General features: G+C 42.5%; 1 protein-coding gene across 1 annotated transcript in view; it reads right to left on the reverse strand.

The window, feature by feature from the left end:
* PIBF1 (progesterone immunomodulatory binding factor 1) overlaps nt 1-18231 on the reverse strand; it is a 92191-nt gene that overhangs the window by 23148 nt on the left and 50812 nt on the right. The window contains exons 12-13 of the mRNA XM_015832342.1: nt 17272-17422; nt 9586-9676 (exon numbers count right to left, since the gene is read on the reverse strand). Coding sequence (XP_015687828.1) covers nt 9586-9676; nt 17272-17422 — 242 coding nt within the window. The remainder of the gene's footprint in view (nt 1-9585; nt 9677-17271; nt 17423-18231) is intronic.

Genomic DNA, 18231 nt, shown 5'->3' on the forward strand with positions numbered 1-18231 from the left:
CCTTCCTTCCTTCCTTCCTTCCTTCCTTCCTTCCTTCCTTCCTTCCTTCCTTCCTTCCTTCCTTCCTTCCTTCCATTGTCCCTCCCTCCCTCCCTCCCCAATTCAAATTTACAATGCATTAGATTTCTTAATAGACCAAACACAGGCAGAAAACAAAGCTGGTGGGCACAGCTTTGAAATTCTGAGAACATCACACACAAAAAAACCTCACTGATGTGGGTTTGCCATGGCTAACAAAGTTCCCACATTCCAGAAGTCATCTGTCTAAAGGCTGGACTTAATTTTAAGACTTCTGAGAAACAGCCAAGTAGCACATATGCGGAGGTTGAATTATATCATTTGCTAACGCTACAGCTTGAAGCCCAAAGCCAAAACACGGCGTTTTAACTGGATTAGAAGAATATCCCCATCATTCTCATACTGTAATCAAACTGCCAGGTTTCTAGTAGCAACTGGCTCTAGAAGCTGCGTTTTAAGATAGTTATCAGGATGCATTCAAGCGCCATAAAATTACATTTAAATAGGCATTACAGAAAAACGTCTTTCTTTCCCCTTATCTAAGTTGTAACATCACTGGAGGAAATCTATGAAGCAATGTAATTTATTTTATTTTTTTTGGAAAAAACAACAACCGAAAGCAAAATATTCAACAATGCACCTTTCACTCCGGGAGGTAAGGCCTTTAGGGAAGGAAATGATAAGGGAGTATCCAAAACTGGATCACCATGATAAGAAAGTACAATCCTTTTGACTTTACCAGGCTTGGTGCCTGGACCTCAGCGCACAGGGGAATTTTGGTGCAAGATGGCTCCCTCTTGTCTTCCCAGAGAAAGACTCTTTGCAAGCTCCAGAGGCAAAGATCTCCCAGTAAAAGGATCTTCTCCTTTCTGCAAACTGGAACCCAGCCTGAGCTGGGAAAATCCCTCTGGGAGGGAGATGGAAAGGGGAAGTCAGGGACTCTCAGGATTCCCAGCAGAATTTTTTCAATGGTGAAGAAAGCAAGGTTCTACATTTAGGCAAGAAAAAACAAATGCACAAGTACAGCATAGGTGGCACCTTGCTCAATAGTAGTAACTGTGAGAGGGACCTCGGAGTCCTAGTAGACAATCACCTAAATAGGAGCCAGCAGTGTGCTGCTGCAGCTGCCAAAAAGGCCAACACAGTGCTGGGCTGCATTAACAGAATCAAGATCACGTGAAGTGTTAATACCACTTTACAATGCCTTGGTAAGGCCACACTTGGAATACTGCATCCAGTTTTGGTCACCGCGATGTAAAAAAGATGCTGAGACTCTAGAAAGAGTACAGAGAAGAGCAACAAAGATGATTAGGGGATTGGAGGCTAAAGCATATAAGGAAAGGTTGATGGAATTGGGTATGTCTAGTTAAATGAAGAGAAGGACGAGGGGGGACATGATAGCAGTGTTCCAATATCTCAGGGGCTGCCACAAAGACGAAGGAGTCAAGCTATTCTCCAAGGTGCCTGGAGGCAGGACAAGAAGCAATGGATGGAAACTAACCAAGGAGAGAAGCAACCTAGAACTAAGGAGAACTTTCCTGACAGTTAGAACAATTAACCAGTGGAACAACCTGCCTCCAGAAGCGGTGAATGCTCCAACACTGGAAGTTTTTAAGAAGAGACCGGACAGCCATTTGTCCGAAATGGTATAGGGTTTCCTGACTGAGCAGGGGGTTAGACTAGATGACCTCCAAGGTCCCTTCCAACTTTACTACTACTACTACTACTACTACTACTACTACTACTACTACTATTATTATTATTATTATTATCTGGACCCAGAGCCCCAGATTCCACCCCAGATTCAGAATAAGACCGTGACAAATCTGAGGTCAGTTTTAGATTTTTTGTTTTATAAAATGGCCAGCCCTTTTAGAACAGGATTCCCAACCTTGGCGACTTTAAGACTCATTGGACGTCAACCCTCAAAAGTTCTCCAGCTGGGGAATTCTGGCAGTTGAAGTCCACTCATTTAAAAATTGCCCAGGTTGGGAAACCCAAGTCTAAAAGTTAAGGTTTCTTTTTATTTTCACAAATGTAGGATTCATTAACGGCAATTTAAAAAAAAAAGAAAAACCTGTAATGACCCGAAATAATTTATGATTCAATAATCCTATTTGTAAAAGTAATTGACTTACGAAGCTATCTTTCTAGCACAATCTCAGTTCTGTCTTACGTGGGATAACCTGGAGTGTCCTTTTGAATTTATTCCATGTGAAGCTCACCAAAGCCCTCCACAAAAGATAAACCAAAAGGGTCCCGTGAAAAAACCAGTGCAGGTTTTCCAACCTTTTTGCCTCTTGCGCTGATTCAGACACTGTAAACTCCATTTTAAGCGCAAGCGGATAAGAAGAGGGCATTTAAAAAAATAAAAAATAAAAAAAACCTTTAGCTGAAAGTTACACACAAAACAACCAAAACACACAGCCAAAAAAAGTTCCTGCTGTTTTCAGGCTGAACTTCATGAAATGAACTCATTATATGCTCCACTTCAGTAGAGCAGAGGTAAATAGTTTTCTGTTTCCAATAAGTCGCTTGGAATGGGTACAAGACTGGAGTATGTACAGGAAAGAGAGCATTTAGGCCACTTTAGGATCTGTTTACTTGTCCTCGGCACAAGAAAGGCCCAATACATGTAAGCCACAGGCTTGCACTGCAGCACATCCTAAAAATGAAATGTTCTGGGTCAAATCTGAAAGAAAAAAAAAATAAGACAACTAACCGTAGACAAACAAGAGGGGGGAGTTTGTTACTGGTTTCACTTTCCCTGGACAAGGAGAGCTTTCAACAGTTTGAAAAAAATATATATATGATTTGTTAGAGTGGGATAGATAGGGTTTTATTATTCAGCACCGAATCCAGTAAAGAGACAGAGGGGGAAAAAAAAGTCAGACACATCCAGCCAAATAATCAGCTTGCCATATGTCAGATTTATTTCCCATCAAACTTAATTAATTAGGATGACAGGATTGCTTATACTCTTGGGGAATTAAAAGCAAAGATGTCTTTTTTTCCCCTCGTTTTTTTCTCCCAAAGTTAATCCTAAATTAGTTCTAATTGGAATGCTACTTGATAAGATAATGTGAGGGAGGTTCAATCTTGCTGGGTGGGAGGTGGGAGAAAAGGCTGTTGGGAGGAGAGCATATCTTACAGCTAAAAGCAGCAATTACAACAAACCAGTTATGGAATTCACTGCAGGACAGGAGAGTGTACATTTTCAAATGGAAAAGTTAGGGGAATCTGGACTGTGAGCTAACGCACCCTTGTCCCTCTTAGTTGACGAGAAACGGGCAACATTTTGTTAGCTTGCTAGTCAGTCTCTAGAGCAGAGATCTTCCTTTATCAAGAATAGTGTGAACACCCTAAGATAAAACTGGGTTGTAGCTGTTGCTTGGCATTGTGATCCTGACCACTCACAGGGAAAGTGATGTGGTTGCAGTTAAAGTCTTCACTCCTACTAAGAAGTATTGTGTGGAAGCCTAGGTTGACCCAAGCTTTGATAGGCAAGGGAAGTCTAAAACTAAGACACGAAACTGTCAGGGATAGCCAACACCCCAGAAGATAGGCTCAAAATTCAGATGGATCTCGACAGAATTTGAACACCGGGCTCCATCTAACAAAATGAAAGAGAAAAGTAAAGCTTTACACTTAGGCAAGAAAAACTAAATCTACAGGTACAGATTATGTGAAACTTGGCTCAGCAGCAGTAACTGTGAGAGGGATCTTGGAGTCCTAGTGGGCAATCACTTAAATATGACCCAGCAGTGTGTGGCATCCGCCGAAAAAAGCCAATGCAATCTTAGGCTGCATTAACAGAGGGATAGAATCAAGATGGTGTGAAGTATTAATACTGCTTTATAAAACTTTAGCAAGACCACTCTTAGAATACTGCATCCAATTTTGGTCACCATACTATAAAAAGATGTTGAGACTTTGGAAAAACTGCAGAAACGAACACCAAAGATGATAAGGGGCTGGAGGCTAAAAAAATTGAAAGACAGCTGCAGGAATTGGGTAAGTCTAGTCTAGTAAAAAGAAGGACTAGAGGGGACATCCTAGCAGTGTTCCCATTTCTAAGGGGCTGCCACAAAGAAGAGGGTGTGTGTGTGTCAACCTATTTTCCAAAGCACAAGAAGGCAGCACAAGAAACAATGGATGGAAACGAATCAAGGAGAGAAGCAACCTAGAACTAAGGAGAAATTTCCAGACAGTGAGAACAATTAACCAGTGGAATGACTTACCTTCAGAAGTTGAGGGTGCTCCATCACTGGAGGATTTAAGAAGTGATTGGATGGCCATTTATCTGGAATGGTATAGAGCAGGGGTCCTCAACCCCCGAGCTGGGCCATGGTCTATTCGGAACCAGGCCACGCAAGAGGTGGCCCAATGCAAGAGGCGGGCCAGCCCGGTTCCCCTCTCCCCCCACAGCTGGGCAGCCAAGTTGCAAAGGTTGGGGACCGCTGGTCTAGGGCAGGAGTAGGCAACCTTGGCTCTTTTATGACTCGTGGACTTCTATACCCAGAATTCCTGCACCAGCCATTCTGGCTCAGGAATTCTGGGAGTTGAAGTCCATGAGTCATAAAAGAGCCAAGGTTGCCTACCCCTGGTCTAGGAGGGTTGAACTAAAGACTTCCAAGGTCCATTTCAACTCTGCTATTCTGTCTCTAGGCTTATCTGGTTACCCTAATGGCATATGGAAGATAATAATAACAATAACAATAATAATAAAGTTGGAAGGGACCTTGGAGGTCATCAAGTCCAACCCCCTGCTCAGTCAGGAACCCTACACCATTTCAGACAAATGGCTGTCCAGTCTCTTCTTAAAAACTTCCAGTGTTGGAGCATTCACCACTTCTGGAGGCAGGTTGTTCCACTGGTTAATTGTTCTAACTGTCAGGAAGTTTCTCCTTAGTTCTAAGTTGCTTCTCTCCTTGATCAGTTTCCACCCGTTGCTTCTTGTTCTGCCTTCAGGCGCTTTGGAGAATAGCCTGACTCCCTCTTCTTTGTGGCAGCCCCTGAGATATTGGATCACTGCTATCATGTCCCCCTCCTCCTTCTCTTCATTAAACTAGACATACCCAATTCCAGCAAGCGTTCCTTATATGTTTTAGCCTCCAGTCCCCTGATCATCTTTGTTGCTCTTCTCTGTACTCTTTCTAGAGTCTCAACATCTTTTTTACATCGTGGTGACCAAAATTGGATGCAGTATTCCAAGTGTGGCCTTACTAAGGCATTGTAAAGTGGTATTAATACTTCACGTGATTTTGATTCTATCCCTCTGTTAATGCAGCCCAGCACTGTGTTGGCTTTTTGGGCAGCTGCAGCACACGGCTGGCTCATATTTAAGTGATTGTCCACTAGGACTCCGAGGTCCCTCTCACAGTTACTACTATTGAGCAAGGTACCCCCTATACTATACTTGTGCATTTGGTTTTTCTTGCCTAAATGTAGAACCTTACTTTTTTCACCATTGCATTTCATTTTGTTAGAGTCGGCGGTAAATGATGTGATTTAAAGAATGAAATGGAAGACAAATAGGCCCATCGTATGTCTGTAACATACTGTAACAGAAAGGTGGAACACAAAGCATATGTGAAGAAGGTAGATTGTTTGGATTGAATGAATGAAGGTGGATTGATTGAATGAAAGGAAATGAATGTTTAGGTTTAATGGTGAATTTTTAAAAAATGTATGCCAGAAAATATAAACTGGGTGGTGATAAAGAGATTTTTTTTTTAAAGAAGCTACTAGGCTGTTTGGAACCCCACAAATAAATCAGGCTGATGACTGGTAGTGTATACTTAGAAGAACCTCTGTTTGTTTTCAATCCTTGGTTGATGCATAAGTCTATTTATGCACACATGTTGCAAACTAAAAAGAGAGACAGATTGGACTGTTTATGATGAAATAAACAGCTGAGATAATTTGTGAAAGACAGAAGGTGAGGAGAGGGTGTGAGTGTGAGACAGACCACTATTTGTTAACGCTGAGCCTAATCTATCGTGCCCTATTATTTTATAATGTACCTGCTGAATTATTATTATTATCTTTAACAAAGGTTTTAAACTATGGTACCAATTTTTGGAATCAATATTTTCTTACAATAGCCAGTCATGGCAGTAACATTTAAAAACGAACGGCGTCCTGAGGCTTAACCAATATAGTTGAGCCATCCAGAGTTCCAGATGAGAAACTGGGAATGAGAACTGAGAATTTGGGATGAATTTGTGAAGAGCTCAGGATGTAAGGTTCTACATTTAGGAAGGAAAAACCAAATGTACAGGTATAGTATAGGGGCTACCTTGCTCAATAGTAGCAACTGTGAGAGGGACCTCCGAGTCCTAGTAGACAATCACTTAAATATGAGCCAGCAGTGTGCTGCAGCTGCCAAAAAGGCCAACACAGTGCTGGGCTGCATTAACAGAGGGATAGAATCAAGATCACCTGAAGTATTAATACCACTTTACAATGCCTTGGTAAGGCCACACTTGGAAGATGCTGAGACTCTAGAAAGAGTACAGAGAAGAGCAACAAAGATGATTAGGGGACTGGAGGCTAAAACATATAAGGAACGGTTGCTGGAATTGGGTATGTCTAGTTTAGCGAAGAGAAGGACGAGGGGGGACATGATAGCAGTGTTCCAATATCTCAGGGGCTGCCCCAAAGAAGATGGAGTCAAGCTATTCTCCAAAGCGCCTGAAGGCAGGACAAGAAGCAATGGATGGAAACTAATCAAGGGCAGAATCAAACTAGAAATAAGGAGAAATTTCCTGACAGGTAGAACAATTAACCAATGGAACAAGCTGCCTCCAGAAGTTGTGAATGCTCCAACACTGGAAGTTTTTAAGAAGAGACTGGACAGCCATTTGTCTGAAATGGTGTAGGGTTCCTGCCTGAGCAGGGGGTTGGACTCGATGACCTCCAAGGTCCCTTCCAACTTTTTTTATTATTATTATTATTATTATTATTATTATTATTATTATTATTATTATTATTATTATTATTATTATTATTATTATTATTACTACTACTACTACTACTATTATTATTATTATTATTATTGCTACTACTACTACTATTATTATTATTATTATTATTATTATTATTATTATTATTATTATTATGTTTTCACCAGGCTTCCTGCTGCAATGGAAGACCCCCACTGGCCAGGATGGGTGGGGGAAGCACGGAGAATTGCCACAAATGCCTGAATTCTCACGGATGCAAAGAGACCTCAGAAAGAGAAAGAGAGTTTAGGAAACATCGTACGGAAGGAACTATACCTGATTAAAAAACACAGTCAACCTAAAACTCTTTCCTTGGAGTAGGAACTTCTGAAAAAGAGGCTTTCTGGGGAAGCAGGCTCTTCCTCGGGGGCCCTCTAAAACCACTCCCACAGATTTTTTTTTTGCAAGTTGTAGCAAAACCCAGAAGGTGAGGAAATGAGTTAAAGATCTCACTGGTCCTGCTCCAAATGGTAAGAGATCAGCAGAATTTTATGCACATTATTTCTCTAATTTAAGCTTCACCTTCCCAGGATTCTTCCCAAAAGGCAGCAGGGTTAACTTTCACTGCCAACAACATTACATAAAACGAGAGTCGTTGTAGAGTTTCGTAGACTACAGACAACCCGGTGCCCAGATCTTCCTAGTAATTAGCAGAAGTCAGCATGGCTAAGTATTAGTCAGATTAAGCTTATCTCATCTGTTGATCAGCCACCTTCCTTAATAGATTGTTAATGCTGCAGACAAACTACATTATGTCTTCAGCAAAGCATTTGACAAAGGGCCCTGTGACATGCTTATTAGCAAGCCAATTAAGTGTGGGCTGGTGGCATGCAAGCACCGCACACACAGCTGGCTTAAAAAAAAACGGTGCTCATCAAGGGCTCCTCGTTAAACCAGAAAGGGGCATCCAGGCTGCCCCAAAACTCACTTATGGGCTACTTGCTCTGCAATATTTTTTTTTATCAATCTCTTGGATGAAGAAGCCGAAAGAAAAATGACGGCATTTAAGAAGACGCCAAATCTCGATAGGACAGCTTAATGCCTCAGAAGAGAGAAGGGGGGAAAAACCCACCAAATGAAATAAGAGAAATAAATGGGTTGAAATGAACAGGATAACATTTAACTTCTGGGTTATTATTAATAATAATAATGATAATAATAATGATAATAATAATGATAATAATAATAATAATAATAATGATGATGATGATGATGATGATGATGATAATAATAATAATAATAATAATAATAATAATAATAATAATAATAATAATAATAATAAAAGTTGGAAGGGACCTTGGAGGTCATCTAGTCCAACCCCCTGCTCAGGCAGGTAACCCTATACCATTTCGGACAAATGGCTGTCCAGTCTCTTCTTAAAAACCTCCAGTGTTGGGGCATTCACTGCTCTGGAGGCAGGTTGTTCCACTGGTTAATTGTTCTAACTGTCAGGAAGTTTCTCCTTAGTTCTAGGTTGCTTCTCTCCTTGATTAGTTTCCACCCTTTGCTTCTTGTCCTGCCTTCAGGCGCCTTGGAGAATAGCTTGACTGCCTCTTCTTTGGGGCAGCCCCTGAGATATTGGAACACTGCTATCATGTCATCTCTCGTCCTTCTCTTCATTAAACTAGACACCCCCAATTCCAGCAACCGTTCCTTATATGCTTTAGCCTCCAGTCCCCTAATCATCTTTGTTGCTCTTCTCTGTACTCTTTCTAGAGTCTCAACTTCTTTTTTACATCGCGGTGACCAAAACTGGATGCAGTATTCCAAGTGTGGCCTTACCAAGGCATTGTAAAGTGGTATTAACACTTCACGTTAAATTGTCTGCAGCTTGCTTTGGCTCTCAATCTAACAACCACATCTTTAATTTTGATTGAGCATGGAGATGGCTTTGGAACGGATGAATTATTGAGGTAGGTGTGGCAGAATATGGATCACAACTTCAGGTGTGGAATGACAACATGCTTCCTGCACTACTGCTGAACCATCTGGAAATGTAGATTTTGTCACACTTGGTTAGTTTTCCACTGGTGGATACAAGACCACAAAGGGGGAAAAAAATAAAGAATGCAGCCAAAAAGGCAAATCTGACATACTTTCCATCCAAAAGCACACACAAAAATAATAATTTATTTTTCAGTCCTTATGATAGCGTAGAAATATCGAAGAATAAAGGAGCAATAAATATTTCTGGCTTTTGCTGACAATGGTCTCATATGGGTTGCACTGGGTAAATATTCTCTCTTGCTTCTCTTAATTTCTCTTATGTACCTACTCGGGTCTTTTGGTTTTTCCAATCTCGTTATGCCGAAGCCTCAAATCGCTGAGTCAGGATGACTTTGAAAGACAAAAGGTAGTCTGTAACTTAGGTTTCTTGCCTTGTTGAAGTTTTAATTCGAAGGGCTCAGATATTGAGTTTCATCTGTTTTAAGTGTCAAGATAACTTGACTGTGGATGGTGGCAGGATGCACCTTGATTTCAAGGGGAGGGGGCGATGGGCATACTCTCCCCTCCCTTGGTTTCAGGAGAAACTGGTGTGGAAGCTGACATGACTTTTTACCTTTGCTTCAATCGTCTTTTGGCTGTCGTAGGGACATTGGCACCGTATCCATAGGAAAACAGAACCCTTTCTGCCTCGTCCTCGTTCTCAACTAGAAAAAAAAATGCAAAACAGGCCATTAGAAAACCACTTCTAAGAACAGGAACCCCGGCATTTCTGGATAACGTGAGAGCTGTGTAGATCGACGGACTTCATGTAAGATCAGCGGAATGGACGAACAATTTGCTTAACTTTATTTTTATATGAAACTCTTAAACAGTGGCTAAGAAAGGCAGTTGAAGAATACCAAGTGGTCAAAGCAGTAAACAGAAGTTAGTTAGAGGAGGAAGAACAAATACAGTGTTGAATCAAATGTTACCACTGGCAGCCTATTAATTGCTAATCAGTGGGAAGTCACGGGCGGTATGACTGATTGTTCTCTCGTTATCTCTGAATTATTTCCTTGAGGCATTTTTATAAGCCATCCACCCATCCTTTATGGATTTCAGGATGGCTTAGAACAGTGGTTCTCAACCTTTTTAATGCCGCGACCCCAACCGGTCGTAAGTCGAGGACTAAACCGATCGTACGTCGAGGACTAAACCGGTCGTAAGTCGAGGACTAAACCGGGCGTAAGTCGAGGACTACCCAACCGGTCATAAGTCGAGGACTTTCCCTGCCCGGGAGCACCGTGCATGCGTGGTTCCGCCCCCTGCGCTGGCCGAGGTGTAGCTGGCAAGCGGCAGAGACGGAGCAGACCAACCACCAGCTGGCCCAGCCCAAGGGAGGTAAGGCACCCGCCGGAAAAGGGGGAAAAAATGGCGGACAACCTTGCTTGTCGACCCCCGTGAAATGGTCGATCGACCCCAAATGGGGTCCCGACCCACAGGTTGAGAACCACTGGCTTAGAATAAGCGAGAAAAAGCATAAAAATCTAAGTTTCTCCTTTCCCATCTCCTTTTATACTCACTTCACTTGACCTGGTTCACCTTCCTTGGGAACCCTTCAAGCTACAATTCCAACTTTGCTTTCGGTGCAAACAACTGACACACTGAGCAGTCTACACAAGGGTTTTCATGCCAGTGAAAAGAAAAAATGTTGTGCCTCTTCCTCTTCCCTTTATTTACTTAGGAACCCACACGCGCCCATGGAGACAGACGCACATACACACTCCTAACCACAGACGGGTTAGGTGACCCAGAGGGCTAGACCGGGCTGGGAAAGGATCTAGTTCTCTTTTGTTCTTTCAGGATGGAGAGATGGTTTAGGTGCCATGCGGGTCTCAAATTATTTCTCCTTTGGCAGCAGCTTCTTTCTTTGAAATAGCTTCCTGAAGAGAGGATTCTGCAGCTAGCAAAGTGTGTTCTTCAAAGGCAGCGAGCATGCGAGAAATCTGGCTTCCCTCCCACCCCCCATATATTTATTTATTATATTTACTCATGGCCCATTTTACCGCAGGGTAACTCTGAGGGGCTACACCACAGAGTTGGAAGGGACCCTGGAGGTTTTCTAGTCCAACCCTCTGGTCAAGCAGGAGAGCCCATACATTTTGAGACAAGTGGCTGTCCAGTCTCTTCTTAAAAAGCTCCAGTGATGGAGCACCCACAACTTCTGAAGGCAAGCCGTTCCACTGGTGGATTGCTGTCACCATTAGAAAATCTCTCCTTGGTTCTAGGTTGCTTCTGTCCTTGATTAGTTTCCATCCATTGCTTCGTGTGTGTGTGTGTGTGTGTGTGTGTGTGAGAGAGAGAGAGAGAGAGAATGACAGAGGGAGAGGGAGAGAGTAGGGGAGAGAGAGAGATAAGTTGCTTTCCTTTGAAAATTGTGTGTGTGTGTGAGAGAGAGAGGGAGGGAGGGAGAGATGCAAGTTGCTTCCCTTTGAAAAGTGTGTGTGTGTGTGTGTGAGAGAGAGAGAGAGAGAGAGAGAATGACAGAGGGAGAGGGAGAGAGTAGGGGAGAGAGAGAGATAAGTTGCTTTCCTTTGAAAATTGTGTGTGTGTGTGAGAGAGAGGGAGAGAGAGATGCAAGTTGCTTCCCTTTGAAAAGTTGTGTGTGTGTGTGTGTGTGTGTGTGAGAGAGAGAGAGAGAGAGAGAGAGAGAATGACAGAGGGAGAGGGAGAGAGGGAGTGAGAAGGAGAGAGAAGGGGGAGAGAGAGATAAGTTGCTTTCCTTTGAAAATTGTGTGTGTGTGTGTGAGAGAGAGAGAGAGGGAAGGAGAGATGCAAGTTGCTTCCCTTTGAAAAGTTGTGTGTGTGTGTGTGTGTGTGTGAGAGAGAGAGAGAGAGAGAGAGGGAGGGAGGGAGAGAGAGAGGGAGGGAGGGAGAGAGAGAGAGAGAGAGAGAGAGAGAGAGAGAGAGAGAGAGAGAGAGAGAGAGAGAGAGAGAGAGAGAGAGAGAGAGAGAGAGAGAGAGAGAGAGAGAGAGAGAGAGAGTTGTGTGTTAGAAAAGAGCAACCTAGCACCATTTTGCCCTGGCAGTGAGTGTTCTTTTTTTCCTGGCAGCCTGTGCAAGAGCATAATTATACACAGTAAAGAGGATAATCATCACAAGTACAAAATGTACAGGACAAAATATCTTTTTGGCAGCAGTCGCTTTGATTTGAAAGCATGCATAGAAAAGTGGGACCTGGGTAGAAGAGCATAGATACAGCTGATTCTGATAAGCTTTCTGATAAATAAAAAAAGCCAACAGCGTGAATACTGAACATCTTTACATTATATCATGTATGAATGTTTTGAAACTCAAAGGCTATTCTTCTCACACACTCAGAGTAATCCAGTGTGTGCTTTAAGAAGAAGAGAAGAACCGACTGCCTCGGCGGAGTTTGTCGGAAGTAAATAGAAATGTTGAAGCGATCAGAATCAGAATCGAGCTGGAAGGGACCTTGGAGGTCTTCTAGTCCAGCCCCCTGCTCAAGTAGGAGACCCTATACCAATTACAGACAAATGGATCTCCAGTCTCTTCTTGAAAACCTCCAGTGATGGAGCACCCACAACGTCTGAAAGCAAGCCGTTTCCACTGGTTAATTGTTCTCGCTGTTAGGAACTTCCTCCTTAATTCCAGGTTGATTAGTTTCCATCCATTGTTTCTTGCCTTGTCAGTTAAGGAATCTCTTGATACTGGACCGTATTCAAACTATTGCCCAAGGAGATTAATTAGTTGCCCCATTTTATAAACGTGGGCTGAGCCCGATGAAGTACACTTTCCCTAAAACTGACAGTTAAGTCATAGTTTTGCCAGGATCTTAGTTTAGCTCCTTTTATGTCCAACTACTTTGTTCTAGTCCAGGGGTAGGCAACCTTGGCTCTTCTTTTATGACTCGTGGACTTCATCTCCCAGAATTCCTGAGCCAGCCATGCTGAGGGGAAAGGGAGAGGTTTCCAAGCTGAGCCATGCTGGCTCAGGAATTCTGGGAGTTGAAGTCCACGAGTCATAAAAGAGCCAAGGTTGCCTACCCCTGCTCTAAACTAATAAAGTCTACATTAATTAACATTAATTATGCTTTCATATGTTCCTCTAGCTCAGGGGTGGGCAACCGTGGCTCTTTTATGACTCCTGGACTTCAACTCCCAGAATTCCTGAGCCAGCATGGCTAAGCATGGAAACCTCTCCCTTTCCCCTCAGCATGGCTGGCTCAGGAATTCTGGGAGTTGAAGTCCACGAGTCATAATAGAGCCAAGGTTGCCTACCCCTGCTCTAGTCCAGCCATCTCAGAACCTTTCCAGCTCTGAGAATCAACTGTGACGGCAGCGGAGGTGATGATTTCACGCACGCACACACCTACTACTTACACAAACAGAGCTTCACATACGCATTAGCCCCCCCCCCCACTTGCATGGCCCGGTTCTCAACGGGCCATGGCCCAGGACCAGGAGCCCTGAACGGGGATTGGAGACCCCTGCTCTAGTCTAGTCATCAAGATGCCTACGTTTTCAGAGAGTTTGCTCGGACTGAAATAAAATTTCATTGCTGGTTTGAAATCTAAGCAGTGGGAAGAGCCAACTCCTGGCTCAGCACCAGCTTTGCCTGCAAAGAGGTCCCAAGTTCAGTTCAAGAGATCTTTATTTGAAGCCCCCAAGAACTGCTGCTGCCTGTCTGAAGGCCCAGGTCAGGGGAGTAACAAAGTTGGAAGGGGCCTTGGAGGTCATCTAGTTCAACCCCCAGCTCTCGCAAGGGACCTATACTATTTCTGATAGACGGCTGTCCAGTCCCTTCTTAAAAGCCTCCAGTGTTGGGGCGCCCACAATTTCCAAGGGCAATTTGTCCCACTAGCTAATTGTTCTCACTGTCAGGAAATTTCTCCTTAGTTCTAGGTTGCTTCTCTCCTTGATTATTAGTTTCCATCCATTGCTTCTTGTCCAGCTTGGAAGCCACAACTAAGCTTTCTGACCTCCAAGACGCCTCTTGAGTTCACCAGAAGTGGGTGCGGGCCACACATTTGACGCCCTTTTGTGGCTCAGAAGAGCTGGGACACATCTCCAGGGCCGATTCCCAAAGGTTCGAATCCTTACACAGCCTCAATACAACAATCATAGGTCAGCTCTAATCATGGCAAGGTAAATAATAATAATAATGATAAAGTTGGAAGGGACCTTGGAGGTCATCTAGTCCAACCCTCTGCTCAGGCAGGAAATCCTATACCATTTCGGACAAATGGCTGTCCAGTCTCTTCTTAAAAACTTCCAGTGTTGGAGCATTCACCGCTTCTGGAGGCAGGTTGTTCCACTGGTTAATTGTTCTAACTGTCAGGAAGTTTCTCCTTAGTTCTAGGTTGCTTCTCTCTTTGGTTAGTTTCCACCCGTTGCTTCTTGTCCTGCCCTCAGGCGCCTTGGAAAATAGCTTGACTCCCTCTTCTTTGGGGCAGCCCCTGAGATATTGGAACACTGCTATCATGTCCCCCCTCGCCCTTCTCTTCGTTAAACTAGACATACCCAATTCCAGCAACCATTCCTTATATGTTTTAGCCTCCAATCCCCTAATCATCTTTGCTGCTCTTCTCTGTACTCTTTCTAGAGTCTCAGCATCTTTTTTACATCGTGGTGACCAAAACTGGATGCAGTATTCCAAGTGTGGCCTTACCAAGGCATTGTAGAGTGGTATTAATACTTCACGTGATCTTGATTGTATCCCTCTGTTAATGCAGCCTAGCACTGTGTTGGCTTTTTTGGCAGCTGCAGCACACGGCTGGCTCACTGACAGGCACCCAGGTGGATGCTAGGATCCCAAGGTTTTTCAGATTTTGAACGCATAACTGAAAGCTTAAGCCGTCCCTCTGCCATGTATTAAAACTTGTGCAGCCAAAATCGTAGGTTTCTTACTTGCCTTGATGTATTAGCCCTTTGTCAATGACTCCAAAGAAAAGACAGCAATTTCACAAGGTTTCCTAAAAAGCCACTTCTGTGCCCCAAACTAAATGCTGGAGAATATAAGAAAGCCTCTCAAAAAAAGGAAATTGACGACGCATGTCAATTTTAGGGTTATCTCTTTGGTTACTATGCAGATAGCACGTGAACTTCCCATTAGCTGCCTGCAGAAATGACGACAAGAATCACAAGTATGCAATCTGAATTTTTACATTCCACGAATACCCTTTCTGTGATGTATTTATTGGTAAGTGAATAATCCCTACAGATGATCAGGAAGAACACACCATGCAGATGCTAAATGCTAATAAGAAAGAGGCCCTGGGCATCAATCACTGCAGCAGGTCAGATGTGGGTTGAAATTCACCTATTTCAGGGCATGATCAGAAGTAGCTCAGGTGAGTGAGATGTGCTCATTTCCCCAGTTCTGCCCGCCCAGATGAGAAATCTGAGGAGCTTTAAGTAACACACAACCCTCTACAACATCCAAATAATGAAACAAGGCAAGTTGAAGTCTTCCAGTCAGCAAACATTGTCTCTGATACTTATCAGAAGCACTGTTAAGCAGTTAGGGAGGATCCTATTCCAAGTCCAGTTGGTTGGAATCGTTTGGAAACTCAGTAGAGAAGCAGTTCTCAAATTCAGACGGTCTGCAAGCAGAATCCAAAACTGGGGATCTTTCAAAACATCTGGTCAACAAGCCAGGATCAAAACCAGAGTGGCAATGGAATACAGTCCACAAGCCCACGCGTGGGAGCTTCACTACAAGCTCTTGGATTTGACCCTGGACAAATAAAACCAGATTTGGGCTTGCCAACACCATCATTCTGAAGGACCCAGGTAGTCATCCCTGGTCTCCATATCCTTTGGGGTGCCTTTCTGACGTGCCTTTAACTCCCACCCCTTTTCCCAGGATCTCCTCTGCCAAATCTTACTCATGAAAGATGAATGACATTCATATCAATGACCATATCCAAAGGCGAAGGAGGAGAAACCATATCACAGTATATCTAAATTTTGAAATAACTAAGGAGGATCATTTAATTTTAGGTTGCTAAGGAAAATATCTGCAGCCAAACAGCCAAACCTGGAGAGCACCAAGGATTAAATGAGTGAAATATGTACTTTCGTCTAATCCTAATGGTATCCATTAAAACCTGCTTTGAGTTTATGGAATTCATTTGAAAATATCCATCCATCCATCCACCCACCCACCCATCCATCCTTATCAATCTCTTGCTGCTATTTTAGAACAAACTGAGACTTCAGAATAAATGAGTGGAATCTCCAAGTTCTGATAAGTCTGTCAACCAGACAACAGGAGAGAAGCAAAGTTGGTGCCCAGACCCAAAGCAATGACTCCCCACAAAATATATTTTTCCATCATATTTATTTGGGGTTGTATGTATAGGAGAGGAATTCCATGCGTAACACACACAAATATGCACACATACCCCGGCCTAAGAAGGGCTGGTACTACTCTCAGCAACAGGCAATTCTGTTACTGACAGAGAAAATCCTTTAGTTAAAATTTACTGCCAACAGGGACACTACTGTAGAATTCAGCACTTCTTTCTTTCTTTTTCTTTCTTTCTTTCTTTCTTTCTTTCTTTCTTTTTCTTTCTTTCTTTCTTTCTTTCTTTCTTTCTCTTTCTTTCTTTCTTTCTCTTTCTTTCTTTCTTTCATTCTTTCTCCTTCCTTCTTTCTTTCTCTTTTCTTTCCTTTCTTTCTCCTTCCTTTCTTTTCTTCTTTTCTTCTTTTTTCTTTCTTTCTTTCTCCTTCCTTCTTTCTCTTTTCTTTCCTTTCTTTCTCCTTCCTTTCTTTTCTTTTTTTCTTTCTTTTCTTTCTCCTTCCTTCCTTTCTTTTTTCTCTCTCCTTCCTTCCTTCCTTCCTTTCTTTCTTTTTCTTTCTTTTTTTCTTTCTCTTTTCTTTCCTTTCTTTCTCCTTCCTTTTTTTTCTCCTTCCTTTCTTTTCTTCTTTTCTTCTTTTCTTCTTTTCTTTCTTTCTTCAACTTTCACAGTAAACTTTCCAAAAGATGTCAGAAAAGTAACAAATTGAAAAAGAGAGGAAGATCTGACATGTCTGGGGAATCAGGTTTTTTTTAAAAAAAAAAAGAGAGAGAGGAATCACAGTAATTTTAAGAGATATTCAAAAGGCGATAGATATTCAAGCTGGTAATTAAGATGTAATAAAATACATTTTTATGTTAATTCATTGTATACTGCTGCATACTGGATGGGTATTCAACATTCCTGGATTTATAACGATACAAATCTCATTAACGGCCGTTAGATTGTAAATATATTCCAAGACGGATTCATAAAGGCTAATTTAGGAGGACTTACGCTCTGCCGTTTGCATTATTATGTCATCGAGTTCTTTTTCGAGTTTTTCGTACGTGTCAAGCCTTGCCTGGTACTCAGAATTTTGTGCCTGAAGTTCTGAGATCCTTTTCTCACTCAGTCCTTGAAGACTATAAAATTCTTTGGTTAATACCTAAGAATTTTTTTTTAAAAAAAAGAAAGTTAGTTAAGAAAGCAATAAATCGTTGAGGAAATAAATAAATGTACGGGCAATTCAAATGTTTGCAAGCTTAGGTCAAATCCCTTTTAACTTTAAGCTTGGATTAAGTCTCTCGGGCTGTGTTAAAAAGCATGATTAGGTATAAATGTCAACTCCCTGGGAACACTTTTTTTTTTTCCTATCGCTCCCTCCCTCTCTCCAATTATTTCTTAGGGCTACAAAAGTAAAATTTGCCAGAAATAGGAAAACGATTGTCCTCGGTATGGGTGCTGGATCCAAATGAGCCATGAAAACTATCTTACAAAGATCTAGGTAGGCAAAGAGGCAAAGGATTTGACCCAGAAAGACGAAATGGCTTTACGAACTGAATTAGCACTCGAGTGGAGAAATGGAGAGAGATGTAAACAAGCTTTCTGAAATGGCTGAGAGTCCTACAGAGGCCTGTTTAACGATGCCAGGGAAAAGTGAAATTTAATAAGAGGGATGAAATAATAGGATTTGGTGTTCGAATGAAGCACAACTGACCACAGTTGAGTCCCACAATTCTCTTGGTAAGCGAGACAGTTGTTATCGGAATTATTTCCCATTTTACGACTTTTCTTGCGCCCTCCCCGTTGTTAAGTGGATCGCTGCAGTTGTCAAGTTAGTAACACACGGTTGTTAAGTGAATCTGGCTTCCCCATTGACTTTGCTTGTCAAATGGTCGGTCGCAAAAGGACATTGCAGGGCCCAGGGCACGCCGCAACTGTCCACAAATAAATAGGTGGCCAAGCTTCCGAATT

The sequence above is a fragment of the Protobothrops mucrosquamatus genome, unplaced genomic scaffold (assembly GCF_001527695.2).
Source record: "Protobothrops mucrosquamatus isolate PMUCROS unplaced genomic scaffold, P.Mucros_1.0 scaffold2, whole genome shotgun sequence".
Taxonomy (NCBI): domain Eukaryota; kingdom Metazoa; phylum Chordata; class Lepidosauria; order Squamata; family Viperidae; genus Protobothrops; species Protobothrops mucrosquamatus.